At 38.1% G+C, this 25,702-nt stretch overlaps 1 protein-coding gene and 1 pseudogene across 5 annotated transcripts in view; one reads left to right on the forward strand and one right to left on the reverse strand.

Moving 5' to 3' along the window:
• XIAP (X-linked inhibitor of apoptosis) overlaps positions 1 to 25,416 on the reverse strand; it is a 41,167-nt gene extending 15,751 nt beyond the window's left edge. The window contains exons 1-6 of one of the 5 annotated variants that reach the window (XM_046672931.1): positions 25,281 to 25,416; positions 24,907 to 25,037; positions 4,768 to 5,676; positions 3,597 to 3,696; positions 2,490 to 2,568; positions 1,919 to 1,952 (exon numbers count right to left, since the gene is read on the reverse strand). In XM_046672931.1, the coding sequence (XP_046528887.1) occupies positions 1,919 to 1,952; positions 2,490 to 2,568; positions 3,597 to 3,696; positions 4,768 to 5,644 (1,090 nt within the window). In that variant the 5' untranslated portion in view covers positions 5,645 to 5,676; positions 24,907 to 25,037; positions 25,281 to 25,416. Of the gene's footprint in view, positions 1 to 1,918; positions 1,953 to 2,489; positions 2,569 to 3,596; positions 3,697 to 4,767; positions 5,677 to 13,141; positions 13,162 to 24,471; positions 24,656 to 24,906; positions 25,038 to 25,280 lie in introns of those variants that run through there. The other 4 variants (XM_046672932.1, XM_046672928.1, XM_046672929.1 and 1 more) reach the window with 4 other exon arrangements.
• Positions 8,897 to 13,007, forward strand: LOC124245935 (partitioning defective 6 homolog beta-like; annotated as a pseudogene).
• Positions 25,417 to 25,702: the final 286 nt, after the last annotated feature.

Consider the following 25,702-nt stretch of genomic DNA (forward strand, 5'->3'; position numbering starts at 1 on the left):
TTACAACTCAATAATAAAAAGACAACCCAGCTAAAAAATGGGCAAAGGAGATGAAGAGACATTTCTCCAAAGATATACAAATGGCTAATAACCACATGAAAAGATGCTCAACATCATTTGCCATCAGGGATATGCAAATCAAAACCACAATGAAATACCACTTCACACCCACTAAGATGGCTGTAATAAAACGAGAGACAATAACAGACACTTGTTGTTAAGAAGGATGTAGAGACAAACTGGAACCCTCATACATTGCTGGTGGGACTACAAAATGGCACAGCCACTTTGCAAAACTGTCTGCCAGTTTATCAAAAGGTTTAAACGTAGAGTTACCAGATGATCCAGCAGTTCCATCCCTAAATATATACCCAAGAGAATTAAAAATATATGTCCACACAAAAACTTGTACATGAATGTTCATAGCAGCATCAGCATCATTCACAATAGCCAAAAAGTGGAAACAAGCCAAATGACCACCAACTGATGAATGGATAAAGAAAATGTGGTACTAGCCATACAAAGGAATATTTTTCCACCATAAAAAAGAATGAAGTACTCATATATGAGTACTAGAACATGGATGAACCTTGAGGCCACATATTATGATTTCATTTATAAGAAATGTCCAGAATGGGCAAATCCACAGAGACAGAAGGAGATTAGTGGTTATTTGTGCCGGGGGGTGGGGGGAGGGGAGAGGCAATGGGGTATGGGGTTTCTTTTTGGGGTTATGATAATGTTCTGCAATTAAATAGTAGTGATGGTTGCACAACCCTGTGGATATAGCAAAAACAACTAAAGTGTACACTTTATAAGGGTGAAATTGTTGCTACATGAATTATATCTGAATTTAAAAACATTAACCCTAAACTAGAACAAGAATCTCACTAATCATGAAAAGAACAGTATGCACTGTAAGGATGATCATTATCCAGAAATGTTATAGAATATTTCTGGATAATTTCAAAAATATAGGCTGGAATAAATGATTTCTTAAATTGTATTATTTATGTCCATTACAAACCCCATATCAAACAATATCAAAGTGGCTCTCCTTCTCAAGCATCTTTAGGAACATATATAATATTCTTTTGCCTTGCAGTCCTTAAGACACTCAATAGATGATGCTATGAGTATAAGGAGTGGGGAATCACCAGACATACTGTAAATTAAACTTTCTACTCTTTTTGAAATATGACGCCTAAGTTGAGCCTGAGATGTGCAGTGCGACACATGATTCAGAAGACCTTGTTTACAGTACTGGTTCCACTGATGTTTTGTAACACAACTGTGGGCAGGTCACTCAACCTCTTTGTCTCTGTTTCTTCATCTGAAAATTGGGGATAACACTATCTTCTTGGCTTAACATAATATCTTTGCCCACTTTCTGGTTTTTAAAGCTGTCTACGGTGAGTAAATAATCTTTGTGATAAAAAACTTCTACCTCTCTCTGAGGTAACAGGAGGTAAACAAACCAAACCATACCCCTCTGTGAAGAAGCTGGAGAAGGCACAAAGAGGGCATGCGATAAGGAAGCAGGTGGGTGAGGGCTGACCATGGTGACAGCACATTAGAGCACTGGATTCATGATCCTGGCTTACTAAAGAAGCCCCAGGACAAAAATACCCTTAACCCTTTCTTCTGTGATTTTAACAGAAATGGTGATGGACAGCCTATAGTTGCTCTCCTGAAGTTGGAAAAACTGTCCAACATCTGTATGAATGATCTTTATATATAAATATCTGACTTAAATTTATAAGCACTTCATTAATTCTTAAATTTATAACAATCTCATCTCAAATAAATATACCTTGATGACCTTGAAAGAATAACTTTACCTTCCACCTTATAAATAACAACCATAATAAATTGGCAGTGAAATTAAAAGTATATTTATTTTAATAAGTGTATTTACCAATTCTTTCAGTTGTTTTTTCAGCAGTTCTTACCTAAAATAGAAATATAAATTATAAGTTAGAATTCTTTTTGGTAGAAGGCAATTACCTCAATTTGAAAAGTTAAATTAATCGTGAATTTATACATTGGCTTTGTTCCAATTCAACATATGACTATTCATAAGAGGCATAGCTTGACAAAAACTAGAAGGAAGTTAAAAGATCCTCTAACTTCATCCATTCACTTCCCAGACAAGAAGGTGAGGCTCAAGGAGATTAAACAACTTGACTGAGGCAATAAAGTTCACAGCAGAGCCATAATGGCAACTCTGGTCTCCCACTCTCGTCCAGGGCTCTCTGCACACGGTACTGATGCCTTAGCCACCCCAGGCCACGCTACCAATTTCGATACATCCTGATCCCCTTTTCACAAACTTGCTTCAAGAATAACAAGCACTCCTCAAGATCTCCCCTTTAAAGCTCACCATACATTATTAATTTAAAATACGATACTGTGAATTTTACACCAAGAAATCATTGCAAAACAAATTACATAACATTTGAAAATATATACTCTACAATGTGACTTACCAGAGACTCCTCCAGTGAACAGGTTAAATGAATATTGCTTATATACTCCTGCCCCTTCTCTTCTAACAGATATTTACACCTAATAATTAAAAGAAGGTTAAACATTAGTAGCTGATAAATTAGTGAACCATAAGTAAAGATAGAATCTCCATCACCTTAATTCCATTAACTTGCTTTTCACTATTTCTAAGGAGCCGCAAAATAAAATGTTAATTCCCTATTCAACTGTCATTTTAAGGTTAAAAAAATATGTTCCCTTTGTTATGCTACTTATGCTAATATTAGCAGAGCGAAAAATATCAACTTAAGAATTTTCAACTTTTAAGCAAGTTATTAAATTAGCACTTTGACTTTTTAAAAAAAATTTTTAAATAATTAATCTTAAATTTTATTCAGAGGATTAACAAACTGTACATTTTAAAGAAATTCTTTAGGCTTTCAATCTTTCCAATTGTTTAAGGTGAAGGTTTATTTTCAAATGATTATTCTGAAGTTGTAAGTTGTACTATTTTGTAGGCCAAAAATTCACATCACTTATATATCTGTGTGCTTTAAAGAGGCAAGATGGCAAAAAGACACTTAGAGTATGTCATCATCATTCTAAGATGCCACTGATTGTTAAGAAGCATGATTATTTTGTGTACCACCGCTGCCAATTAAATTATGACCCACCACCAGATGTGTCCTGATTTCAGAGATCTGGAACATGTGAACAACTGTGTATCTCAGAATCGGTGAGACACAGTAATATTTCTGGGGGTCTGACGGGCTCTTAAGGAGTCTCCTTGGCAACACGGGCTCTCTTGTGCCCATTGTGAAAGAGCCTACTTCCAAGAACAACAAAAGTATACATTCCTAATTTGGTGTTTAGAAATGGAATCATCTGAATGTCATAGATATGATACACAGGCAATGAATGTTTTGATTACTAGCGAAGGCTTAGGTGCTTTTTTTTTATTTCCTATAAAGTAGGTGACCCCATTTTTATAAACCTGGTGTGAATTTCAAGCCATGGTGAAGGCAAAAAATAGTTGAGGCAAAAAGTTCTTAAGTCTTCCCACTGCATACCATCCAACCTGCCTGTAACTGAACGAACATTTCCCTTACCCTGGATACCACTTAGCATGTTGTTCCCAAGGATCTTCACTGGGCTTCCAATCAGTTAGCCCTCCTCCACAGTGAAAGCACTGCACTTTATCACCTTCACCTAAGAAAACACACAAGTACAAACAGGTGTATATGTGTAATGAGAAGCTTACACAAAAATACCCTGTTTAAACACCATGAGATTAAGCATTTCTAAATTACATGAAAATCTCATAGGCATTCATATTCACACCCAAGTAATAGATACAGTCACTTGAAAAGGAAATACATACTAAATTCACTGATTTAATTTGAGGTATTTTACAGAAGACAAAAATAAAATTGCCCAATTTTTATGTGAAAAATTACGACTGTTATGTTCTTTTTAACGTATGTCATTTGGGGCCATCAATACTACATTTTTTCAAACTGTGAAACTTTAACAATATAGTTCAGCAAAACGAAGTTACAAGATAAGTTTCTCTAATGTTATAGATACATGACACTAAACAAATCCCCAAGATTGCCATATGATACTATGTAAATAAAATATTGAAATAACTGATGTTTTGTATTTTGGCACGATTCAATCTTAAAGAATATAGGTCAGATATAGAATGAGATATTTCTGAATATCCCTGGAAGCCATCGCACTAATGGTCCTTCCCGCATGTCTATAAGAGTCCATTTGAAAAGCGCTCATTTGAAGCAATAAGGCATTGTACAGGGCAGCTTTCAAATATATAGTCTATGGACAAAAGGCAATTAATCAATTTTAATATCAGCCAAACTAAACTCTCTAATGTTAACTCTTCTTATGAGGCATACAGACAATGCATGCAATGTATGTATTGAGCACAAATAGTAGGTGCTCAATAAATTATAGTTAGTATTACCATCAGACCCATCCTTTTATCAGAGATAGCTATCATCTTTTGCATGTCATCCTTCTCCAAAAAGCAATTACATGAATATAAACATGATTCCTAATATGGTAGTCTTTTTCACATTAAATTCAGTGGTTATATTACATATTCAACATAAGGGTTCACAGACTAATACTGACATAATCATGCCAGCCTACATCTAAATATTTACCAGTTCAAGGGGGTTCAAGGAATCTATTTACTTTTTAGGAGCCCTGGGACAGCTGAAAAGTTATTTATTAGCCTGCTTTTATAATAAAGTTTACCTAAAGCATAAAATCCAGCTCTTGCAAGCTGCTCCTTGTTAACTGAGTATATCCACGTCCCAAAAGTAATGATCCGTGCTTCATAATCTGCCATGGCTGGATTTCTTGGAAGATTTGTTGAATTTGAGAAATTCCTATCAGAACTCACGACATCAGATTCACTTCGAATATTAACATTCCGGCCCAAAACAAAGAAGCAATTAGGAAAGTGTCGCCTGTGTTCTGACCACGCACGATCACAAGGTTCCCAGTTTTTCAGTTTTCCACCACAACAAAAGCACTGCACTTGATCATCAATACCTGTGTAGTAGAGTCCAGCACTAGCTAACTCTCCTGGGGTTAAGTGGGCATAGTCTGGCCAATTTTGAAATGACTTTAATCTAGCTTCTTCACTACACATGGCAGGGTTCCTCGGGTATATGGTATCTGATATGTCTACAACCTGTCCAGTTCTCAAAAGGTATTCTGCATGAGTCTCAGATGGCCTGCCTAAAACAAAATGATTTCTGTTTCCCAGATAGTTTTCAACTTTGTACTGACCATTCTGGACACCAGGATTTGTAGGTTGTGCAGCATTATTTTCAAAATAAAAGCCATTGATAAATCTGCAATTTGGGGATACTTTCCTGTGTCTTCCAACTGCTGAGTCTCCATATTGCCATCTATCTACTGCTGCGTGACAACTAAAGCACTGCACAGTGTCCCCTTCACCAGTATAGAGAAAACCAGCTCGTGCTAGTGTTGAGGCTGAAACAGGACTACTACTTGGAAAATTAGCAAAAGTTTTTAATCTATTAAACTCTTCTACAAATTCTTCATCCTTATCGATGTCTGCAGGTACACAAGTTTTAGATCCTTCAAAACTGTTAAAAGTCATCTTCTCTTGAAAATAGGACTTGTCCACCTTTTCTAAAAAGAGAACATTACATTAGGAAATCCAAAACGTGAAACACAGGCAATATACTTTTGATATTAGGAGCTAACAAATTATCCACTGATGACATTAATTACATAATCTCTAAGAAACATTCTAATTCTAAATACTACAGTTCTATATTACTACATGATTCAAGTCATAAAGTAAAAACTAACATTTTTGTTTTCTCTTTTGGAAGCAAGTAATATTTAAGCCGGATGGACACACCTATTCATTTTTAAGTGCTTATTTTACATAAATATGGAAACTATGCAATGGAGAATATATTAAAATTATTAACCATACAAAATCATTAATTAGGAAAAAAATGAAAGAAGCATAAAAATACGCAGATTCTTAACGTCCACGTACAATTGCTATAATGGATCATTGTATATTCAAGGCATCAAAGTCCAGTTTTTACAATTAAAAAAAACTGAATGGTCAGAATGTTAACGAATTCTTAATATTTCTTTACTTGTTTGCTTAGCAAAAGATAAGTTTTATTTGCAATATTGGTTTCAATGTGTTCTTTAAGAGCATCAAATGTTTCTGATTTTCATGCATAAACAGAGTCCATTTTTTGTTGGAACTGGATCATTTTAGATGTGTGTAATACTGCCCTCTAGAGGGTGGCGCAGAAAAAATACTAACTACGTGTAGACCTTAATTGCAGTTACTTTTGCTATCAACTTCCCATGGTCAAGGAAGCATCTGCTCAAACAGAACAGAAGCACTACTGCAGCCTCATTAGAGCTGCCAAATTATAGCCGTGCAGTACCTAGCCCAGATGAAAATGCTCAAAGGAAGTGGGTACGAGAAGGGTGGCCAGCTAATTCATCCTCCGAACCTGAACACAAGTGAAAGAGAAAAATGACACAACTAATAATTACACTAAGACAAGAGGCAGAAATCAGGGTTGCCCCAGGCAAACCTGGTTCTCCACAATTTCCCACTGTTTCCTGCCACTGTGCTCAATATATGCTTGTCAAACGTAAAATAAAAGAATGGTCACCATGACTCTGTCTCTACTTCATATGTGTATTGATTGATTTCTCGAGAAGAATTAGCAGCTCTTTTGGCATTATGTTGGCCCAATATGTTTTGGAACATTATCTCTCTTGGAGTAATGTTCAACACAATTGCAGGCTGGCAATGGACTTCAGCCTTTCCTGGCCTTGGCAACTTACAATAATATTAATTTATATATACCTTAAGAGCTGAGTTATATCTGCATACAACAATTTTTGGAAGACAGTCTCCATGACTTTTGGTTGTTTCCCAGATGTCTGAAAACATTCTAACACTAGCTTCAAAACCTCTTGTTGAATCAACATAAGCTGGATGACAAAAATTAAGATTCAAAGAACCCACGGCTGGCTGATAGGTTATGAGATAAAATTTAATAGGGATATGTGTAAAGTCTTAGATTCTGACTTGAAAAATCTCTTGCACAACTAAAGAAAGATGCAATCTGGGTTTAGAAAGAAGTCATGTGAAGGCAAACCTCCTAAAATCTGGGGATTTTAATTACAAATTCATCATGCGTCAACATTATATGGATGCTAAAAAACTTAAAGCAACTTCAGTCTGCACTAATGTCCAGATGTGCCACATCCAGATCCAATGCAGCTACATAGTGAATATTATTTTCAGTTCTGATCACATTTTAGAAGAGACATTAACAATGTGTAATGTCCACAGAGAGTAATCGGGATGATGAAAATGGTGTCCTATGAGGAATAGTGGAAGAGTTGAGAGTGTTTATCTCAAAGGGAAAAAAAAATTGTGCAGAAAGAGGTGTAGAGGATAGAATAACTACCTTTAGATATCTAAAAGGCTGTCATGTAGAGAAAGGATCCAAATTCTGTGTAGCATGAGAGCAGAATTAGAGCCAATGAATATAAGTATAGCCAGTAGATTTTAACCCAATACAAGGATGAACGGTTATAACAATCAACAGTGGTACAAAACGGACTGGGTTGCTTTGTAGATTATGAGTTCCTCCCATCCCTGGAAAGAACTTCAGCATGGACTAGATAGAAGTGTAAAATTGACAATTTATTCTCATTTCACAATAGTGGACATTTTGAGTGGTTCAAGTAGTCACCCCATTTCACCCAGATAATATTAGATAAAACTCCATCATTCAACACTAGCAGGAGCATCTCTATTTGAAGCTTTCAAGTGGAGACCTCATCTTCCCAGGGGTTATTTCCATGCTAATAGTTTAGATTGCACTGTTTTGAAAGGCAGATATTTATTCCGAAGCATTCAAGCGAACACAATATACATATCCGAGTGTGAGCTTTTGGAGAAGGGTGAGAAAACAATTACCAGGGAGGTTAAGAGTAAAAGGGAGAAAGATGACTGACAAAAAACAGAAACTTTGGGATTGAAGGAAGGCACCAAAAGAAAACGATGGGAGAGGATTTTTTAAAAAAAGAATTTAAGTGAAATCAAAGTGGGGAAGACGATATTTAGAAAATAAGTATATATGGAGCACAGGAATTGTGAATACAGAAGAAAATGGGGTATTAATACTGGAGAAGAGTGGTAAAAAGTCTTTGGATGTAAAAAGGTCTGAGTGCAATAAAGTATGCTGAGATAATTTAAGGTTTCTTTGTGAAAGCACATTCAGGCTTTGTACTGGGTAAGGAGAAAGGTAAGAAGGCCCAGAGAGAAAGATGTCAAAGAAAGCTCTGACATAAACAGGGTAGGCAGTCAGGGATCTTGAGGAGGAACAGTGGTTGGGAAAAATGGCACCATGGTAGCCAACACTGGCACAGAAAGAATTAGCAAGCAGTGGTACATGTTTGTATGAGGGGTATGGAAGATTTCAAGATGGTGAGATGTTGTGTTTAAAATATACATATACACGAATACACACATCCACACACAGCATATAAATATATACATATATATTATATATATAGCCTAGTCAAGTAGGTAAAGATAGCCATGGGCAGGTGCCAAGGAGAGGGGATTGACCTCTAATCTAGCGATAATGTTGGAATGTAGGGGATTGGAGGGGAGAGAAAAATACAGAAAACCCACCTACCTGGTATCTGCACACAAAACAAAAGTTTCTATTTCCTCCAGGTTTTTTATTATTAAAAGTTGTCAGATATATAGAATAAAGGTCATTTTAATGGAGAAAAGGATATAGAATAGCATGCAAATTAGATTGCCACTGCATGAAAACATATAGTCATGGACAAGACCTGGAAGGTAATTTTTAACAAATGGGTAAAATTATGTTAAGATGGCAGAATTACAGGTGATCTTTTTCTCCAAAATGTCTTTAATATTTTCACTTAAAGTCTCTTAGGTTGGTGCTGCTGGCCTGAGTCAGGAGCCCGGTTGTGGAGGAGGCAGCCGAGAGCACGGAGGTGGATGGGCTAGTTGCCCTCTCATCCTCCACAGGAGCCCTGCAGCCACCAAAGCAGAGGATGGGAGGGAGTTGTGTCTCCATCTGCCACACTGCCAGGCAACCACCAGGCCGCCCCAGCCGCCCTATGGAGCTCAGTGGAGCTCAGCATTGAGACCCAAACCACCTCTGGCACTCCAGAGGGGCAGCCCCGCACTCAGCATGACCATGGCTGCCAGGGCATCCCAAGGGTGAAGAGTTGGTTTGGCACTGAGTTTCGTCGGTTTTTGCTAGAAAGAGCAAAAGTTCACATTTTGAGGAGTTTTATGGATGACTGCAACATTTTCATAAGACACTTAATGTTGACATTTTATTTGGCTATGCAGATATCCAGGGAGACTGACTCCCTATAAATAATCATGATAGGGGCCAAGTTTGCACACTCCACTTAGATGGCCCAGGGTTTTGCTGGTTCAGATCCTGGGCGCAGACCTAGCACCGCTCATCAGGCCACAGTGAGGTGGTGACCCACATAGCAGAGCCAGAAGGACCTACAGCTAGAATTTACAACTATGTACTGGAGGGCTTTGGGGAGAAGAAGAAGAAGAAGAAAAAAGAAGATTGGCAACAGATGTTAGCTCAGGTGCCAATCTTACAAAAAAAATCACGATAATTATCACAAAGCTGTTTCAACAGGCAACCCACTGCTTAGGCTTTTTATACAAAAGAAGGAAGAAGCAGACAATAGTACCTTTGATAAAGACACACTAATGAAGAAGGAAAACATTTTAATCAATGCATTGTGTTCTGTCAACCACAGAAAAAAGCCACATCCAGTCACTGGTTGCCCCAAGACTTTAGACCTGTGTCTTCCATTACAGACGTGGACATTCTCCCAGAAATACGTGGTAGGGTTAGTTCATCTTTACAAACACAAGACTGAACATTGCCTACAACTTTATAGCTGGGATGGTTTCAGCCTAAGGGGATACACCACATGGCTTAGAGAAGGTCCCAGGCATCTTTATAGCCTGGCTTGTTCCAGGAGGTCTGGCTCACAGCACAGGACTATTGGCTGTTAATGATGAGGTTTTAGAGTTAATGATATAGAAGTTTCAGGAAGAGTTTTGATCAAGTAACAGACATGATGATTGCAAACAGCTGCAACCTCATCATAACAGTGAGACAAATAAATCAGGAGACTGTTAGGAACAGGAGGACTTACGGAAGCTCCAGCCAATTTACCGATAACAGCCTTCTTGGCTATCTACGGCAGACTGAACCAAACACTGAGCCAAAGGATGAAGATGACATTATTATTGAAGACAACGGTATGCTGCAGGAAATTCCTAAAGCTATTTCTACTACGGAAAGCCTAGAATGGTTAACACAAATAGAACAAACTCAGTTTTGAGTCCAGACAAAATGTTTTTATTCCTTCTAATTGAGTTTAGAACCGTTAGCAAGTGGCACAGACACAGAATTTGAAACACATGTTCCAGATCAAAAACTCTTAGAAGATGGAACAATCATAACATCGTGAAAGGATCATTTGAACGTTTTCTGAGTGAGGATGCCACAGGACTTGTAAATTTGGCTTGTTTAAAAGCTTTTAAACCTCTGAGCCAATGACCTGGAATAGGCGCGAGAACAATAATGTTCCAAGTTTAAAATGTTATGAACATAAATATAAACAGAAGTAGATTGGTGGTTGCCCCCAGGAACTGCAAATGGTTACTGAATTTCTTTTTGGAGTAATGAAAATAGTCTCAATTAGACTGTGGTGACGGTTACATAACTCTGTGAACATAGTAAAAACCACTCAACTGTGCACTTTCAAATGAACTTCATGGCACATGAATTAAACCTCCATAACGCTATTTAAATGCTATTAAAATAGTAGTCTGGTAATTGTTAGCATAAACTTTGGTGGATCAGAGGTGATTTTAAGGCTAAAACAAAGGGACTTTTGCTAATGAAATTACGTGCCTGACATGGAAAACTACATGTTACAGTACATTTCAGAAATACGTGAGAGGACTAAATCATTTCTGTTTGAAGTGGTTAAATATTTAACCTGTGGCAAAGATTCCAGTTAATTTTTCCTTTAACCACATTCTTTAAATTCTACTGCGAAGTCCGATTCCATCTCTTTTGGTATTTCTAAGGACTTCAGTTCTTGTGTTCCCATGTATTTTATTTCTTAATGTCCTCTTCTGTTGCTAATTGTTAAAAGTCACCTTCTGAAATGCATTTTTTCTAACTTCTAAGAAATCAAACCAATTGGCTGTTTTTAGGAGTTTTTTCCATATTATGAAGCACTTAAGCTATGTTCCTGAATTATGAAATTCTGTGACAGTTTTTCACATTGGTGTTTGTCCATCCTATAGCATATATATTTATAAACTAATTCAAAATAGATATAATTTATGTTTTAAAATGCAGTTCATCTCATTGACTCCAGTAACATAGGAGACTCTCTCCTTTACTTCTTACCCTCATTCTCAATCTCATCGGAAAGCATTCCTCTGGTTTTAGGTGTGTGTCTATGTGTATGTTGGCGTGCTTTTGAACTCTTTCAATGTATTCAAGTAGTGTGAATTGTTTTGGATACAAAATGCATCTGGAGGAAAAGGTTTGTAGACATAGGACAAACGTGCACTTTTTTATACAAAGATTTTGTATTTTCTTCACTAGGATTATTCTAGGGGCACCACCTACACCTTAAGAGAAAGATGTGGCATTTACTATTGACAGGTAGAGTTTATCCATATTATTTTCATTAAACTACTTATTTCCCCTACATCCACTTAGAACAAGTGTAAGAGTAAGGCTGCCAACTTTCATTCTTTGCCTGATCTCTTTGGTATTTGCCATTGTACAATGTGTGCAAGCACTATGGTCTATGGTATGTGTGTATATAGAAATTATGACTATTATGAAGTATATAAGTTCTCTATGGTTTATGGATAATTGCCCCCAAAGCTATTTATGCATTAATTTTATGGTATGGCTAGTATGGATGCCTTTACAGCAGCTATGTGCTATTAAAACAATAAAGAATCAAATGACTCCATTTTGAAGGGTATCTTCTCTACACTGCAAAAAATATGTGAAGAAATAGTCTTGAATAACTGAAAAAAAAACCTCTAATGTTAAAGCAATAGAAAAAAATTCCAAGTGGAGAAATATTTTTTGTGAGATTTAATATCAGAACACTACTCAGAAATGTATTTAAGTATTAAGCTTTCTAATAAAAATCTGCCATACTTGAAACGAAGTTTAACAGTAATTTTTTTAAAAAGCTATTGGTAGTCAATCATTACTGGCTGAAGCAATTTGAAAACATAATCTATTCCCTAATGTCGTGAGTCACAGTCATTACATCTTAGGAAAAAACAGGAAGTTTCAGACGTGTACCAGAGCAGTGAAGAAGGTAATTTTGACTTTGAAGATGAATGCAAATTTAATTATTTAAGATGGCTAACTAGTAAACTATCTCTAATGACTGAAAATTAACTATTACAAATATTCACTAAAAAGTTTTAAGTCAAAACAGCACCTGAATAACAAATCACTGTTCTTAACAAACAAGTAGCAAAACTTTTAGCCTTTTTTTCTGTTGAGCTCCTAGAGCTCCACAATCTGTGCTTCACCCTTCTGGTCTCTGGAAGAAATTCACCCAAACTCCAAAGGCTCACTTAATGAACTACAAATACTTAACATTATTAATGCAACCAGGGCTTTGTTAACCTCACATCATAAAAAAGCATTTAAATAACTATATTGACATGGCACAGTACAAATGTAATTAAACGATTGTTACAGATTGAATTGTGCCCCTGCTAAAAAAAATAAGTTGAAGTCCTAAGCACCAGTTAGAAACGCGACCTTATTTGGAAATACTAGGGTCTTTGCAGATGTAATCAAGTAAGATGAGGTCACTAGGGTGGACACTCATCTCTTTTTTTTTTGAGGAAGATCAGCCCTGGGCTAACTGCTGCCAACCCTCCTCTTTTTCTGAGGAAGACTGGCCCTGAGCTAACATCCGTGCCCATCTTCCTCTACTTTCTATATGGGACACCTACCACAGCATGGCTTGCCAAACGGTGCCACGTCCACATCCGTGATCCGAACCAGTGAACCCCAGGCCGCCAAAATGGAATGTGCGAACTCAACTGCTGTGCCACCGGGCAGGCCCCAAGGACACTCATCTGATATGACTGAAATCCTTATAAGAAGAAAGACACAGGGGAGATGGCCGTGTGAAGATGGAGTTAGAGACCGCAGTGATGACGCATCTACAACCGAAGGAGCACCAAGGATGAATGGCAACACCAGAAGCTAAGAGCAAGGCGCAGAACAGGTTCACCCCAGAGCCTTCAAAGAGCATGGCCCTGCCAACACCTTGGTTTTGGACTTCTGGCCTCCAGAACTGTGAAATAATACATTTCTGTTGTTTGAAGCCACTTATTTTGTGGTACTTTGTTATGGCAGCCCTAAGAAACTAATAGAATGATGTTAAAAATGACAAGAATTATGCAAACAACATAAGCCATGAGCTCCCACTGGAGTACTATCATGCCGTCTAAAGCACATTAGGTAATTAAACAAAGCCATCTGTTTAAAACTCGGAAAACATATATTTTTAGAATCTCATCTAGACATCTTAGCTGACTCTTCGACTCAAAACCCCAGTAGAATGACTAACTACTCTGTGTCCCTCCTATATCCTCTACATAATCTGCTGATGGTCCACGTTGTACTAAAACAAGATTTAATAATTTCGGCATGTGTTTTTGTTTCTATGTGTGTATATATACAGGTATGTTGTTAGAACGAAGGTCCTTTATACTAAGGGCTGTGTCTTATCACATTTGTATTCCAAATGCCTAAAGTAATGCACAATACACAGTAGTGTTTAACAAATGTTGGGCAAAACAATGAATGCTGAACCACTTCTATTAGGCACTGCTGTTATCCAACATCCCATCCACCACCTCCTCTGGACTCTTGAGATCACTGTGAGTACTAAAAATTGTTCATATGCCATTGTGCCTAGTAAATGTGACCAAAATAGGAAATACACGCATACCATGCAAAGAGTATAATTCTTTAGTGATAAAAAACCTATATTAAAATCACATTTTAAAAATATAACAGGTTTCATGAAATTTTTCATAGTAATGCAATAAAAATTGTATATGTGCTAACCAAAAAACACCATCATAATTTAAAATTATCTTAAGATTCTCTCTTTGCTCATTACATGCAGAAATATTACAAGTTTTTCTCATCAGTCACTTTTTTCTCTTATAGAGGATCCAGCATAGAGATCTTGTCAAATAAGCAACATTCTCCCTGACCCAATGGAGGTCAATCCCTCTTTTAATTACCTTAAAGTATTAGCCAGCGTGTTCCCTGTTTAGAAACAGCATTTGTTTTTCAAAGATTTTATTTTTTCCTTTTTCACCCCAAAGCCCCCTGGTACATAGTTGCACATTCTTCGTTGTGGGTCCTTCTAGTTGTGGCATGTGGGATGCTGCCTCAGCGTGGTTTGATGAGCAGTGCCATGTCCGCGCCCAGGATTCGAACCAATGAAACACTGGGCCGCCTGCAGCGGAGCGTGCAAACTTAACCACTTGGCCACTGGGCCAGCCCCTAGAAACAGCATTTTGATTTACAAAGTTGTAGTATCTAGAAAATGTTCTCTATGTAAATGTATCATAGCACAAAAAAGCTGAATTTTTTAAATGATATGCCCTGAACAAAAAAGGCATATCATTTTTAAAATTCAGCTCTTACACTATGATATATTTACATAAAAATTCAACTTTTAGTCAAATTTTTCACTTACACTACTGAGGTTCTTCAAACTGTGAAGCACATTTTCTTTTAATTTTAAGTTAAGTGGTCAATAAAACATTTTTGAGGTTAATTACATTCAATCAAATCAAAAGTTCTTTCCCTAAAATTAAGCACTGGAGCCATTCGAATAAGTGAATGGCATTAATGAGCACTTAGCCCATAAGCTCAGTCAATAACATAAACTTCTTAATACTGGTGTATACAATATACGCTTCATCATGAAGTCTACTTCTGTAAACACCTGAAAGGGCATACTGAGAATCCACAAAGGGAATATCAATTACACGTTCTACACTTAATTTAGAAAGTCATAGTAATAAATACTTAAATTTGAGCACAGACCTCCAATCTTTGCCAAATTATTTATAATAATTAACTCCACAGGTATAGTTTCCTCAGAATGAACACACAGTAAGACATTCCTTCATTTTTTCTTCAACAAATCATCTGCCTATGTTCCCCAAAAGAATGTTTCGCATGAATAACACACAGGTTTTGGGATCAAGAATTCAGTCACGATCATAAAAAGGCTCAAGATCACTATTATTCCCTCTTCCATTTCACCGCAAACTGTTCAGAACTTAAGACAATTTACCGTGCTCATTAATCAGTAGTCTGATTCTACAGTCCACCCTGTAGATCCATGACATAGATTAATACTATTCGTGCTTATTCGGAGCCCAAATCAAAATCTTTGCTAAAATCAGAGCAGGCAGGAAAAAAATCTCAACATGGATCCTAACCCAATCTTTAATACAAACAACTGATTTCCATTTTAAAAGAGAGGGAGGAAAAAAAGAATCCTCCTACCCAGGCTATGAACACTCTAGTATATTTATCCTTTAAGAACCTTTTCTGTTTGCATGTGTAGATGCACATTATAAACATTTCTAAAGGAGATTTATTGTACATGGTGTTTTATAACTTGCTTTTTCATAAGCATCTTTCCACATTAATTTTCATCTGGATTAGAACATTATTTTAAACGGATGACTAGTACCTAACTGTATGAATATATCATTACCTCACCAAATTAATTTTAGATGTCTTTTTTTTGTTTGGCTGAGGAAGATTCGCCCTGAGCTAACATCTGTGACAATCTTTATTTTGTATGCGGGTTGCCACCACATCATGGCCACCAGCGAGTGGTGTAGGTCTGCGCCTGGGAACGGAACCTGGGCTGCCCAAGTGGAGCGCTCTAAACTTAACCACTAGGACACGGGGCTGGTCCTTAGACGTCTATTTTTAAAAAGAGACAATACACACATGATCAAACAATTCAAGAGGTACATTCACTCATTCCACCTCTGTACCTTAAACCTCCTGTTCCCTTCCTGGAAGCAATTACTCGTACCAGTTTCTTGTGTATTTCTCCAGAGACAATCTATGAATACATAAGTGTGTACGTATACAGCATCTCTAAAAACACAGATGTTAACATATCCTACGTACAGTTATGGACCTTCATTGCTGGACTTTTAGAAAACTAACAATTTTTACTATTATAACAAGCGTTAGAGTGAATGTCCTTCTATCTAAACCTGTTTATGTCATTATTTGCTTTTACATCAACATTAAATGGTCTCAAACAGGAGTGTGTCCTAGCACCACCTCCTTTTAATCTATATTGTTTTTGACTAGGAAAAGTCTTAAGAAAAAGCTTGAAAGCACTTACAAACCTGTAAGAAGATCAACACCTCAACAGAAAATAGGCAAATTTACAAATGGCAAGTACTAACGGCCAACAAATATACACAAAAATGTTGATCTCACTAGTAATAAAAGAAATAAACATTTTAAAAGATACTATTTCTGTTCTGTTTGGCAGAGATCACCACCACTACCAACAGTGAAAATTCAGCAGTGGAGAAGGTATGGACAACAGGCACTCTTACTGGTGGAACTGAAAACTGGTACACCTTTTCTGAAGGGTAATCTGGCAATATATTCTGAAAGTCTCAAATATGTGATTACTTTTTGAAACAGTCATTCTTTTTTTTTTTTTTTGGAAAGACTGGCCGTGAGCTAACATCTGTCATCAATCTTTTTTTTCTTTTCCTTCTTCTCCCCAAAGCCCCTCAGTGCATAGCTTTATATTTTAGTTGTAGCTCCTTCTGGTTGTGCTATGTGGGACGCTGCCTCAGCATGGCTTAACGAGCAGTACTAGGTCTGCACCCAGGACCCGAATCAGTGAAACCCTGGGCTGGGAAGTGGAGCATGTGAACCTAACCACTCGGCCACGGGGCCGGACCCTGAACAAGCCATTCTAATTCTAAGCATTAACTCTAAGTAAATGAGCAAGGATGTTTTTTAAAAAAATGTATATATAATGATGTTCAATACAGTGTTATTTATAAAAAAAAAAAAAAAACCTCAATGTCCAACAAAAGGGGCCAACACTTTGGTAATGTGGATACTAGGCAACCATTAAAAACTCAGGTTGTAGACGAGTACTAAAGGACATGGACATATGCTCCTGATGTTGTATAAAGTGAAAAAAGCTGGTTACAAAATAATACTGTACAGTATAATCCCAATTATAAAAGCTACAGATACATAAAGACAGGCTAAATCAAGCATCAAAATTCTACTGTGGTTATCTCTAGGCAGTGGGATTACTGATTTCTATTTTCTTCTTTGTTCTTTTCTTAATTTTCTAAATTTATCCAGCAAACATATTAGACTCTAATCCAAAGAAAAAAAGCAGTTGGGCTCTTGATTAGTCAGGCCCCTTATACAATCCTGCCCAGCAGACTGGGGGTGTTATTTGGCTGTCATGTGACAAGGCTTCCTTGATCTGTGAATACACTGGCCTAGTAAACTATCAATAACAAGGCCAGGTCCTACAAGGCTTTGGCTTTTCATTCATAGAAGATAATTTTTATGACTCACAACAAGGCGAGGGAAGGATATGTTCTTGGTCCTTATCTTTTTGCCTATCCTGAGAATTTCTGCCAGCTTGCTCCTTTGTAATATTACTATTAGATAAACTGCCTCTGAGTGACCCCGATAAGGACAAATTATAAACTGATGTCAACACTGTCAATCATCAGATTTAAGAAAAAAAAAAGGGGGGGGATACAGGTCAACTTAAAGAGAGAAAAGCAGTAATCAGGTCACGTCCATGGTGGTTGGCCATGAACAAATGTCTTTTGGTCCACTGCTCGGGTGGCTGTAAATCACCAGCACAGAGGGCTGAAAACACATGTAATAGCTGATTGCTATTTATTGTTAACTCGAGTTGAAAGCAAAAGGACTTCGTTGAAAAATGTTTCTGCGTGATGTCTATCACTGGACTTCTGAACTGTTCACTCACTGCCTCATAAAAATAATCAATTAATTCAGGGCCTGGGAAGAAGAAAAGAGTCTCCCCGATCCTTAGCCAAAAATTTCCCTAAAATATTTTTTACAAGAGGGCAGCTCAGAATCAAGTAAACTGAACAGTAAAATCGCTGTATTTTGTAGACACCCACAAACAAAACTTGTTCACCATAACTGACTATGTTTGTGCTGAACAGGATAATAGAAATCACTCTTTCACTTTAAAGATAAGGAAACTAAAGCATTAGGAATTTAAATGATTTGACTAAGGCCATAGAGCTGATTAGTGGCAGAGAACTGGAACTTATTCTATTTGATACATGCCCACATAACGTATCTTGACAGAGTGATTAGGATGCAGTAATTAAAAATCAGATGGTGGGATCACTGATCATCAGGGACATGTAAATCAAAACTACACTAAGATATCACCTTACACCTGTTAGAATGGCAAAAATTTCCAAAACCAAGAGTGACAAATGTTGGAGAGGCTGTGGAGAAAAAGGAACCCTCATACACTGTTGGTGGGACTGCAAACTGGTGCGGCCACTATAGAAAACAGTATGGAGACTTCTTGAAAAATTAAAAATAGAAATACCCTATGACCCAGCCATCCTACTACTGGGTACCTATCCAAAGAACTTGAAATCAGCAATTCAAAAAGACCCATGCACTGCTATGTTCATCGCAGTGTTATTTACAATAGCTAAGACGTGGAAGCAACCTAAGTGCCCATCAACCGATGACTGGATAAAGAACATATGGTATGTATATATACACACACACACACACACACACACACACACACAATGGAATATTACTCAGCCATAAAAAGGATAAAATTGCCCCATTCACAACAACATGGATGGACCTTCAGGGTATTATGTTAAGTGAAATAAGCTACTTATTTCACAAACTCTGTATGACTCCACTCATAGGTGAAAGTTAAACATGTAGACAAAGAGAACTGATTGGTGGTTACCAGGGGAAAGGGGGGGTGGGGATGGGTACAAAAGGTGAAGTGATGCACCTACAATATGACTGACAATAATGTACAACTGAAATTTCACAAGGTTGTAAACTATCATAATCTTAATAGAAAGCAAAAAAAAAAAAAATCAGACGGTGGGACTGGCCTGGTGGCACAGTGGTTAAGTTTGTGTGCTCTGCTTCGGTGGCCTGAGGTTTGCTGGTTCAGATCCCAGGTATGCACCTATGCACCACTTGTCAAATTATGTGGTGGCAGGCACCCCACATAAAATAGAGGAAGATGGGTATGGATGTTAGCTCAGGGCCAGTCTTCCTAAGCAAAAAAAGAGGATTGGTGGCAGATGTTAGCTCAGGGCTAATCTTCCTCAAAAAAAAAAAAACCACATCAAATGGTTCCCCAAGTGCCATGCTGGGGTTACTTTAATGGATGACCTGGTAATGAATGAATAGGTAATACCTATCCTAGATATTTCTCAGAATTAAGTATTCTCTTCCAGGATCATGTTGGGATCTCAAGCAAGTGCTGAAACAAGTTCTTGATAAAAGCCAACATCTTTTCTTTCTCCTCAGTAAAAATATTTACTTCTATCCGAAAGCTACTATGCTGCCTACATGCAAACGTTTAGTAGGTTTGTCTTCCGTCTGGGTTTGAATAAAACAACAACACAAAGACACTGTGCCACAAGAAGTGACCACAAGCCCAATTAAAACAATACATCACATTTAACGTGTGCCCACATGTTCTAAACTCTATCTACAAACTTATTTTCCTTTCCCTCCATCCTATCATTTTAGCTACATTTAAATATTTTCTCTAATCTACTAAAATATCCTAAATTGAAACCAAAAATTTCAAATCCTATTTGTTTCAACACAAGATCAAAACGTAAGCATGAGCTTGTATGATTGCACAGCCCATCCTCTTTTTTTTCACCATGCCACCTCCGATAATAACTAAAATATGTAATGGGCGTTATAATTTAGAATGTTTTCACATGTACTAACTTAACCTATACAACATATCATAGCCTCTATTTGAAATATGGGGAAACTGGTTTTCTGACTGCTTGTTACTCATCAAACATCATGTGGCCAGTAAATGACAGTCAAAAATCAAACCCAGTGACTATGACCAATATAGTTCCAAGGAAATTACTGTAAGGATTATTATTATTGCCAGGAAGCGTAGTCCAGTGAGACAGCAGAAACTGTTAGGCTCCTTGCCCTTTCAAGGCTTGAAAAATTAGCTGGAGCCATAGAAAGGTAAATCACACAGCAGCACATGCTGAGAGGCCTGTGTTCTGAGGTCAAGAAAATTATTAGAGGAATAAGTGTAAAAGTTCAAACCATATATAAATATTTAGATATACCAGGGAACGCACAGTGGCACCAGTTTTGCCCAGTTTAGGAAATCAGCCTTGTTAGTTAGTTCAACCTCTGTCCAACCATCTGAGTTCAAGCTACTCCTAGTCTATACAAAAACCTCACTTTTCACCACGACCAATATCCTTGAAAATACATTATAAAAGCGTATCATAAGTGAATCACACATATCCTTAACAAAGATTGGGTACCAATCATGCCAAAATCAAATGCCAAAATATATCAAACAGCAGAGCTACAACTATACCATAATTAAAAATAGTACAATTCCATGCCGAGTCCTACAAAATAAACATGAATATGCTTTTATCACACAAAAGACAACCTACTGTTAAGTATACACAGGGCAGATAAAACATACAACTCTTATGGTAGATAGAATAGCTAATGAACAACTGCTTTGCTTAATTACTCAGAACACAAGAAAGCCTTTCTGCTGGATTATCTAGATAGAAGACTTTGGAAGTTTTAATTTTTCCTTTTTCATCTGATACATTCCTTTGTACAAGCAGAGGCACTTGGTCAACAATTTTTGACCAGGCACCTACTTACTACGTGCCAGCCACTGTCAATATATTGATGTTAGAGCTCAGCTCAAAGTAGAAGCTGCTCAAGCTGTGTTAGTTGGGTTATCTCAGCCGGAAAACCATTCCTAAGTACTATCTCAACATTTCTCACCTTAGGTCCTCAATTTATTCAAAGATACCAAGGTGGTCAATTTTGATCAAAGCAATAACATCAAGAAATGTTTACGAGATCTTCATCTTTTGAGATACAGCACGCAAGGGAAGACAGACATGAGTACTGGAATCAGAGAAATCCAGATTCAAATCCTAACTATGCAACTTAATAGTTATTTGGACCTTGGGGATGTTATTAAACCCTTGTGAGCTTCCACAAATTTTCTCTCCTCCGTGCTATGATAATCTCAGAATATCAAACTCAGAAGCCCAGTCTCTCCCTTTCCAACCTATTCTATACCCACCTGACAAAATAAAACTAAATAGGCCAGCTCTTAACACTAATGATACATGTATCACTTGAACCTCCAACAAATTAAAATTCAAGGTGTTACATGAAATTTTAAAATAAATAAAGTATAAACCATAAATTACTAAGGTTTGTATCTCCACCTTGTCTCGATTTCTTGTCCCTCTATTTGAGATATTTATTCCAAACAGATTTGGGATTTTCCGTGAGTATTTTCCTTGATAAAATCTGAGATAATCAGTTTAAAAAAATATTATAATGGGTTTTGAATCTTTGTAATCAATTAGCTCAAACCTGTTACTCTACAGATGAAGAAACTGGGCACAGAATAATATGCCGGATAAACAAAAACTATATTTTGAAAGACTTTTCATGAGATAGGAAATGTTTAATACAGAATGTTGAATGAGAGAAAAAAGATTAAAACAATCTATATACAATATGATCTTGTGAAAAAAAGTAAATATAAAGGAATATGGGTTACACTTATTGTCTTTATATTACTCTGCATTTCATAAACTTCCTATAATAAAGATATTTCTTTTATATATATAATATTCCAAATAGTCTTGTGTTTTAAATTAGATGGAATAAATATATCAAAAATGTTATGAAAAAGAAAAAAAAATGTTATGAAAAAGAAAAAAGAAATATGGACACACCAAGAGGTTTATTGACTTGCTCACAATCCCACAGTTAAACGGAAAAAAAGCCAAGACGAGAACCCAGGTATCCAATCCAGGGTCTTTCCACTGTACCCCATGAGCTCTAAGATACAAAAATAATATTTGTTCAATTCAATATCAACTTATTTACCACTACCGTTTTCGTCTCCTCAAATCTACTCACACAATGCCCTCAGAGGTTCCCACTACATTTTATAATACTATTACCAGATTAGACCACAGAGATAAAGCTCAGGGCGGACAGCTCAAGATAATCTCCCAGCCTTAAATGAACAAGGGCATCTATTTTGCCATACTCGTCTTTGGAACTTTACCACATAGTAGAATGTCTGGCACACAGTAGGTGCTCAATAAATGTTTTTTAAATAGTCAACAATAGCTTTTTTTTCCTGTTAGCACCAGCTACCAGACTTAAATATGAGACCAAACAAAAACAGTGAAATATCATTATTTCACATTTGGGGTCTCTAAGCATTTATAATATAAACAAAGGATTTACTAAACAAATTAACATTTACACCAAATGTAAGGGGAACATTTACATTACTAAAGTATTTCAAGCGCTATACAAATTAACTGGTATATTAATTACAATAATTCTTGTTTTCTGAAATGGGCCTGACTAACCTTTAGTCAACATCACTTTGTCCACCTAGTTGGGAGTCATCAAATGCACTAGAAAGCAATAAAATTACAGCTGTACAAGGGGCAAGTTAGAGCACAAGGGGCGCTGGGCTAGGATCCAGGCACTAGTCCAAGCTCTGTTAATAATCACACATCTAATCTTGGGCAATTCATTTTTTCTTGAGTCCTAATTAACCCATTAATAAAAACAAAAGAGCTGAACTACTAATCACCAGGGACCTTTCCAGTCTTAATTTTTTAAAATTATTCTTATCCACAAAGCATCTACATTCACATTTTTCCACTGTGTCAATTTGAGAGGCTGAATGTTACAGATTGCTACATTATTAGATAATCAAAAGCTTAGCACAATTTCTAAAAATATATAAAGACTAGTAATGTATATTATTTTTACCATCTTACATTAGGACTAATAGGAGAAAACCAAAGAAGAAACGTGAGCAGCCAATAATCGGCCTGCTTTGCCAGTTGGGCTGACATGAACCACACTAAATTTCACAAAACAAACCACTAGGACATAAATACATATATACATACATAAAAAATATATACATACCATTGATATATCCTTATTTATATTGATATACATACATGTGTGTAAACTTTAAAACTTATTTTTACTTATAAAACCAATACTCGTTTACGGTAAGAAATTCAAACAGTACATCAGGCCACATGTGAAGGGCAAAGTCAAAAGCCTCCTGGATCTCTCCAGCCCCTACAAGCAACCACTGTTAACAATTGTCTTGTGTATCCTTCAAATTATCTGCGCAGATACAAGGACTGTATACATGTGTGCCTGCGGATAAATCTTTTTACCGTGACCTGCTGCCACTTCTTGAATGATGGGGAAAAATCTCTCAGGCACTGGCTTCATAAGCATGTTAAATACACTGAAAGTAAGTAGCGCAGTTGTATGGCACAAAGCGGTATATGCTTCAGAAATGTGCGCTAAATTGAATACATTTAATTTTCTTGCTTGGAGGCTATGTAGAGCAGTTTCGCAGAAAGAGTGGTGAGCAAGGAGCCAGGCAAACTGGGTTCTAATCTAAATAGTCAGTAGCCTTGGGCAAGCCATGAATCTTCCTGTGCCTTAGTTTCTGCTTTTGTAAAGTAACAGGGTTGGACTAAAATCCCTTCCAACTCTAAAATGTGTAATTCTAAGATGGCCGTCTGTAATAGTTCTCTCTTGAACTGGCTGTAACAAATGTTAAGCAAAAAAAAAAAATAGAAGGAATAGACTATAGCAACCCCCCCGTCTTATAAAAGTAAATTTCTATGCGTCATTAACTATTAAGGCATAGTTGTGACAGAACTAGTGACACAATTATATTTGAAAGCAAAGTAGTAGATTATTAAAATCTGATAGGTTTTTACAAAGCTTTGATTGATGTATTTCTTTCTTTGGAGGGGGAGAGGACTGTTGCTTAGTTTCAGGAATAACTACTTCCCCTCCTCAGAGAAGAAAACAATTAAGTGTATTAAAGAGTTAAAATAACGAAACTGAAAGTTAGATTGAATTTTGTTTTACTCACAGAATATGCTGGGGAGGTGACTAGGGCAGCAAAGGTTGGAAAGAATTATGTACTAGCTAATTTCCTCTTCCGGAAGCTCTTTGGCTCTTATTCTTTCTGCTTCACACGCCCTCGCCAGACACACTCCACCCAGCTCCGTGTGTGCCACAGGCATCAGATGGGGGTGGGGGTGGGGGGGCGGTCTCTTTGATCATTAAAAAAAAAGTTCTTTGACTCGATTTATCTTAGGGGCCACGGCGTTTAGGGGGGAACCCGGCCGGCCTGATGCCACCCACCCACGCCTTCCTTCAGCAGTCTGGGGAACCTGGGCAAGGTGCCCCGCTCGGGCCACCCCCGCCGGGCAGGGGCGGCCTTCTCGCCCTCCCCCGCCACGCGGGGACCGGGGGGAAATGAGGAGGGAAGGGGAGGGCAGGAGGAAGCCCATCCGGGCCGTACCCACTGCGCCAGGAGAGCCGGTCCCGATCGCTCGCGGCGCCCTTCGCTGTCCCGAGGGGAGGGTCCTGGAGGAGGGGCGGCCCGAGCCCCAATCTGGAAATGCCACCTCCGCTCGGCGGCCGGGCCCCCGCCTAGAAGGAAACGGAAGTCGCTTCGTCCCCCTCACTCGCACCCAACAGCCCGCCCATTCCCCGGAGGAGCCCCAGCTCGGGGCCCAAAGTGCGTTCACGCAGGGCCTCGAAGCGACACTGGGCGCAGTCCGGCCCCGGCCGCGCCACTGGGCCCCCGCGGTTTCATTCCCAGTGTCCCCGCCAGGAGGCCAGCCTCCCGCCCCGCAAAGCCCCTCCTTCCTCCTCCGCCATTTTCCAACTTACCCTCCGGGCCCGGACGTCCCTCGATTAGTGCTCAGGCCGCCCCGGGCGCCGCCAAGGTCCGGCCGCTTCCCGGGCCGGAAGGGGGCAGCGGGCCGGACGGGCGCCTCTTCTTCCCCCGCCCCCTCCCCGCGCTGGAAACCAGAACCTGCTGGCGCGGACGCGCATGCGCAGCGGGCGCTTGGGAGTCTCCGCCTCCAGCTCCTGCGTTTCCTCCTTCAGCCTCGAGGTGTTTCGTTCCCACGGTTTTTAGCTGCTGGGCTCTAGCGTTGAGGAATAGGGGAATACTAGAGGTAAAAGGATGAAAAGATAAAGAGGGCGAAAGTATTGAATTCTTCCTATAGACCAGGCACTGTGGTAGGCATATAACGTGTTCTTTGTTGTAATCTTGACAGCCCTATAAGGTAGGCTCTCTCTTATTAAAC

The sequence above is a fragment of the Equus quagga genome, chromosome 10 (genome assembly GCF_021613505.1).
Source record: "Equus quagga isolate Etosha38 chromosome 10, UCLA_HA_Equagga_1.0, whole genome shotgun sequence".
NCBI classification, from domain to species: domain Eukaryota; kingdom Metazoa; phylum Chordata; class Mammalia; order Perissodactyla; family Equidae; genus Equus; species Equus quagga.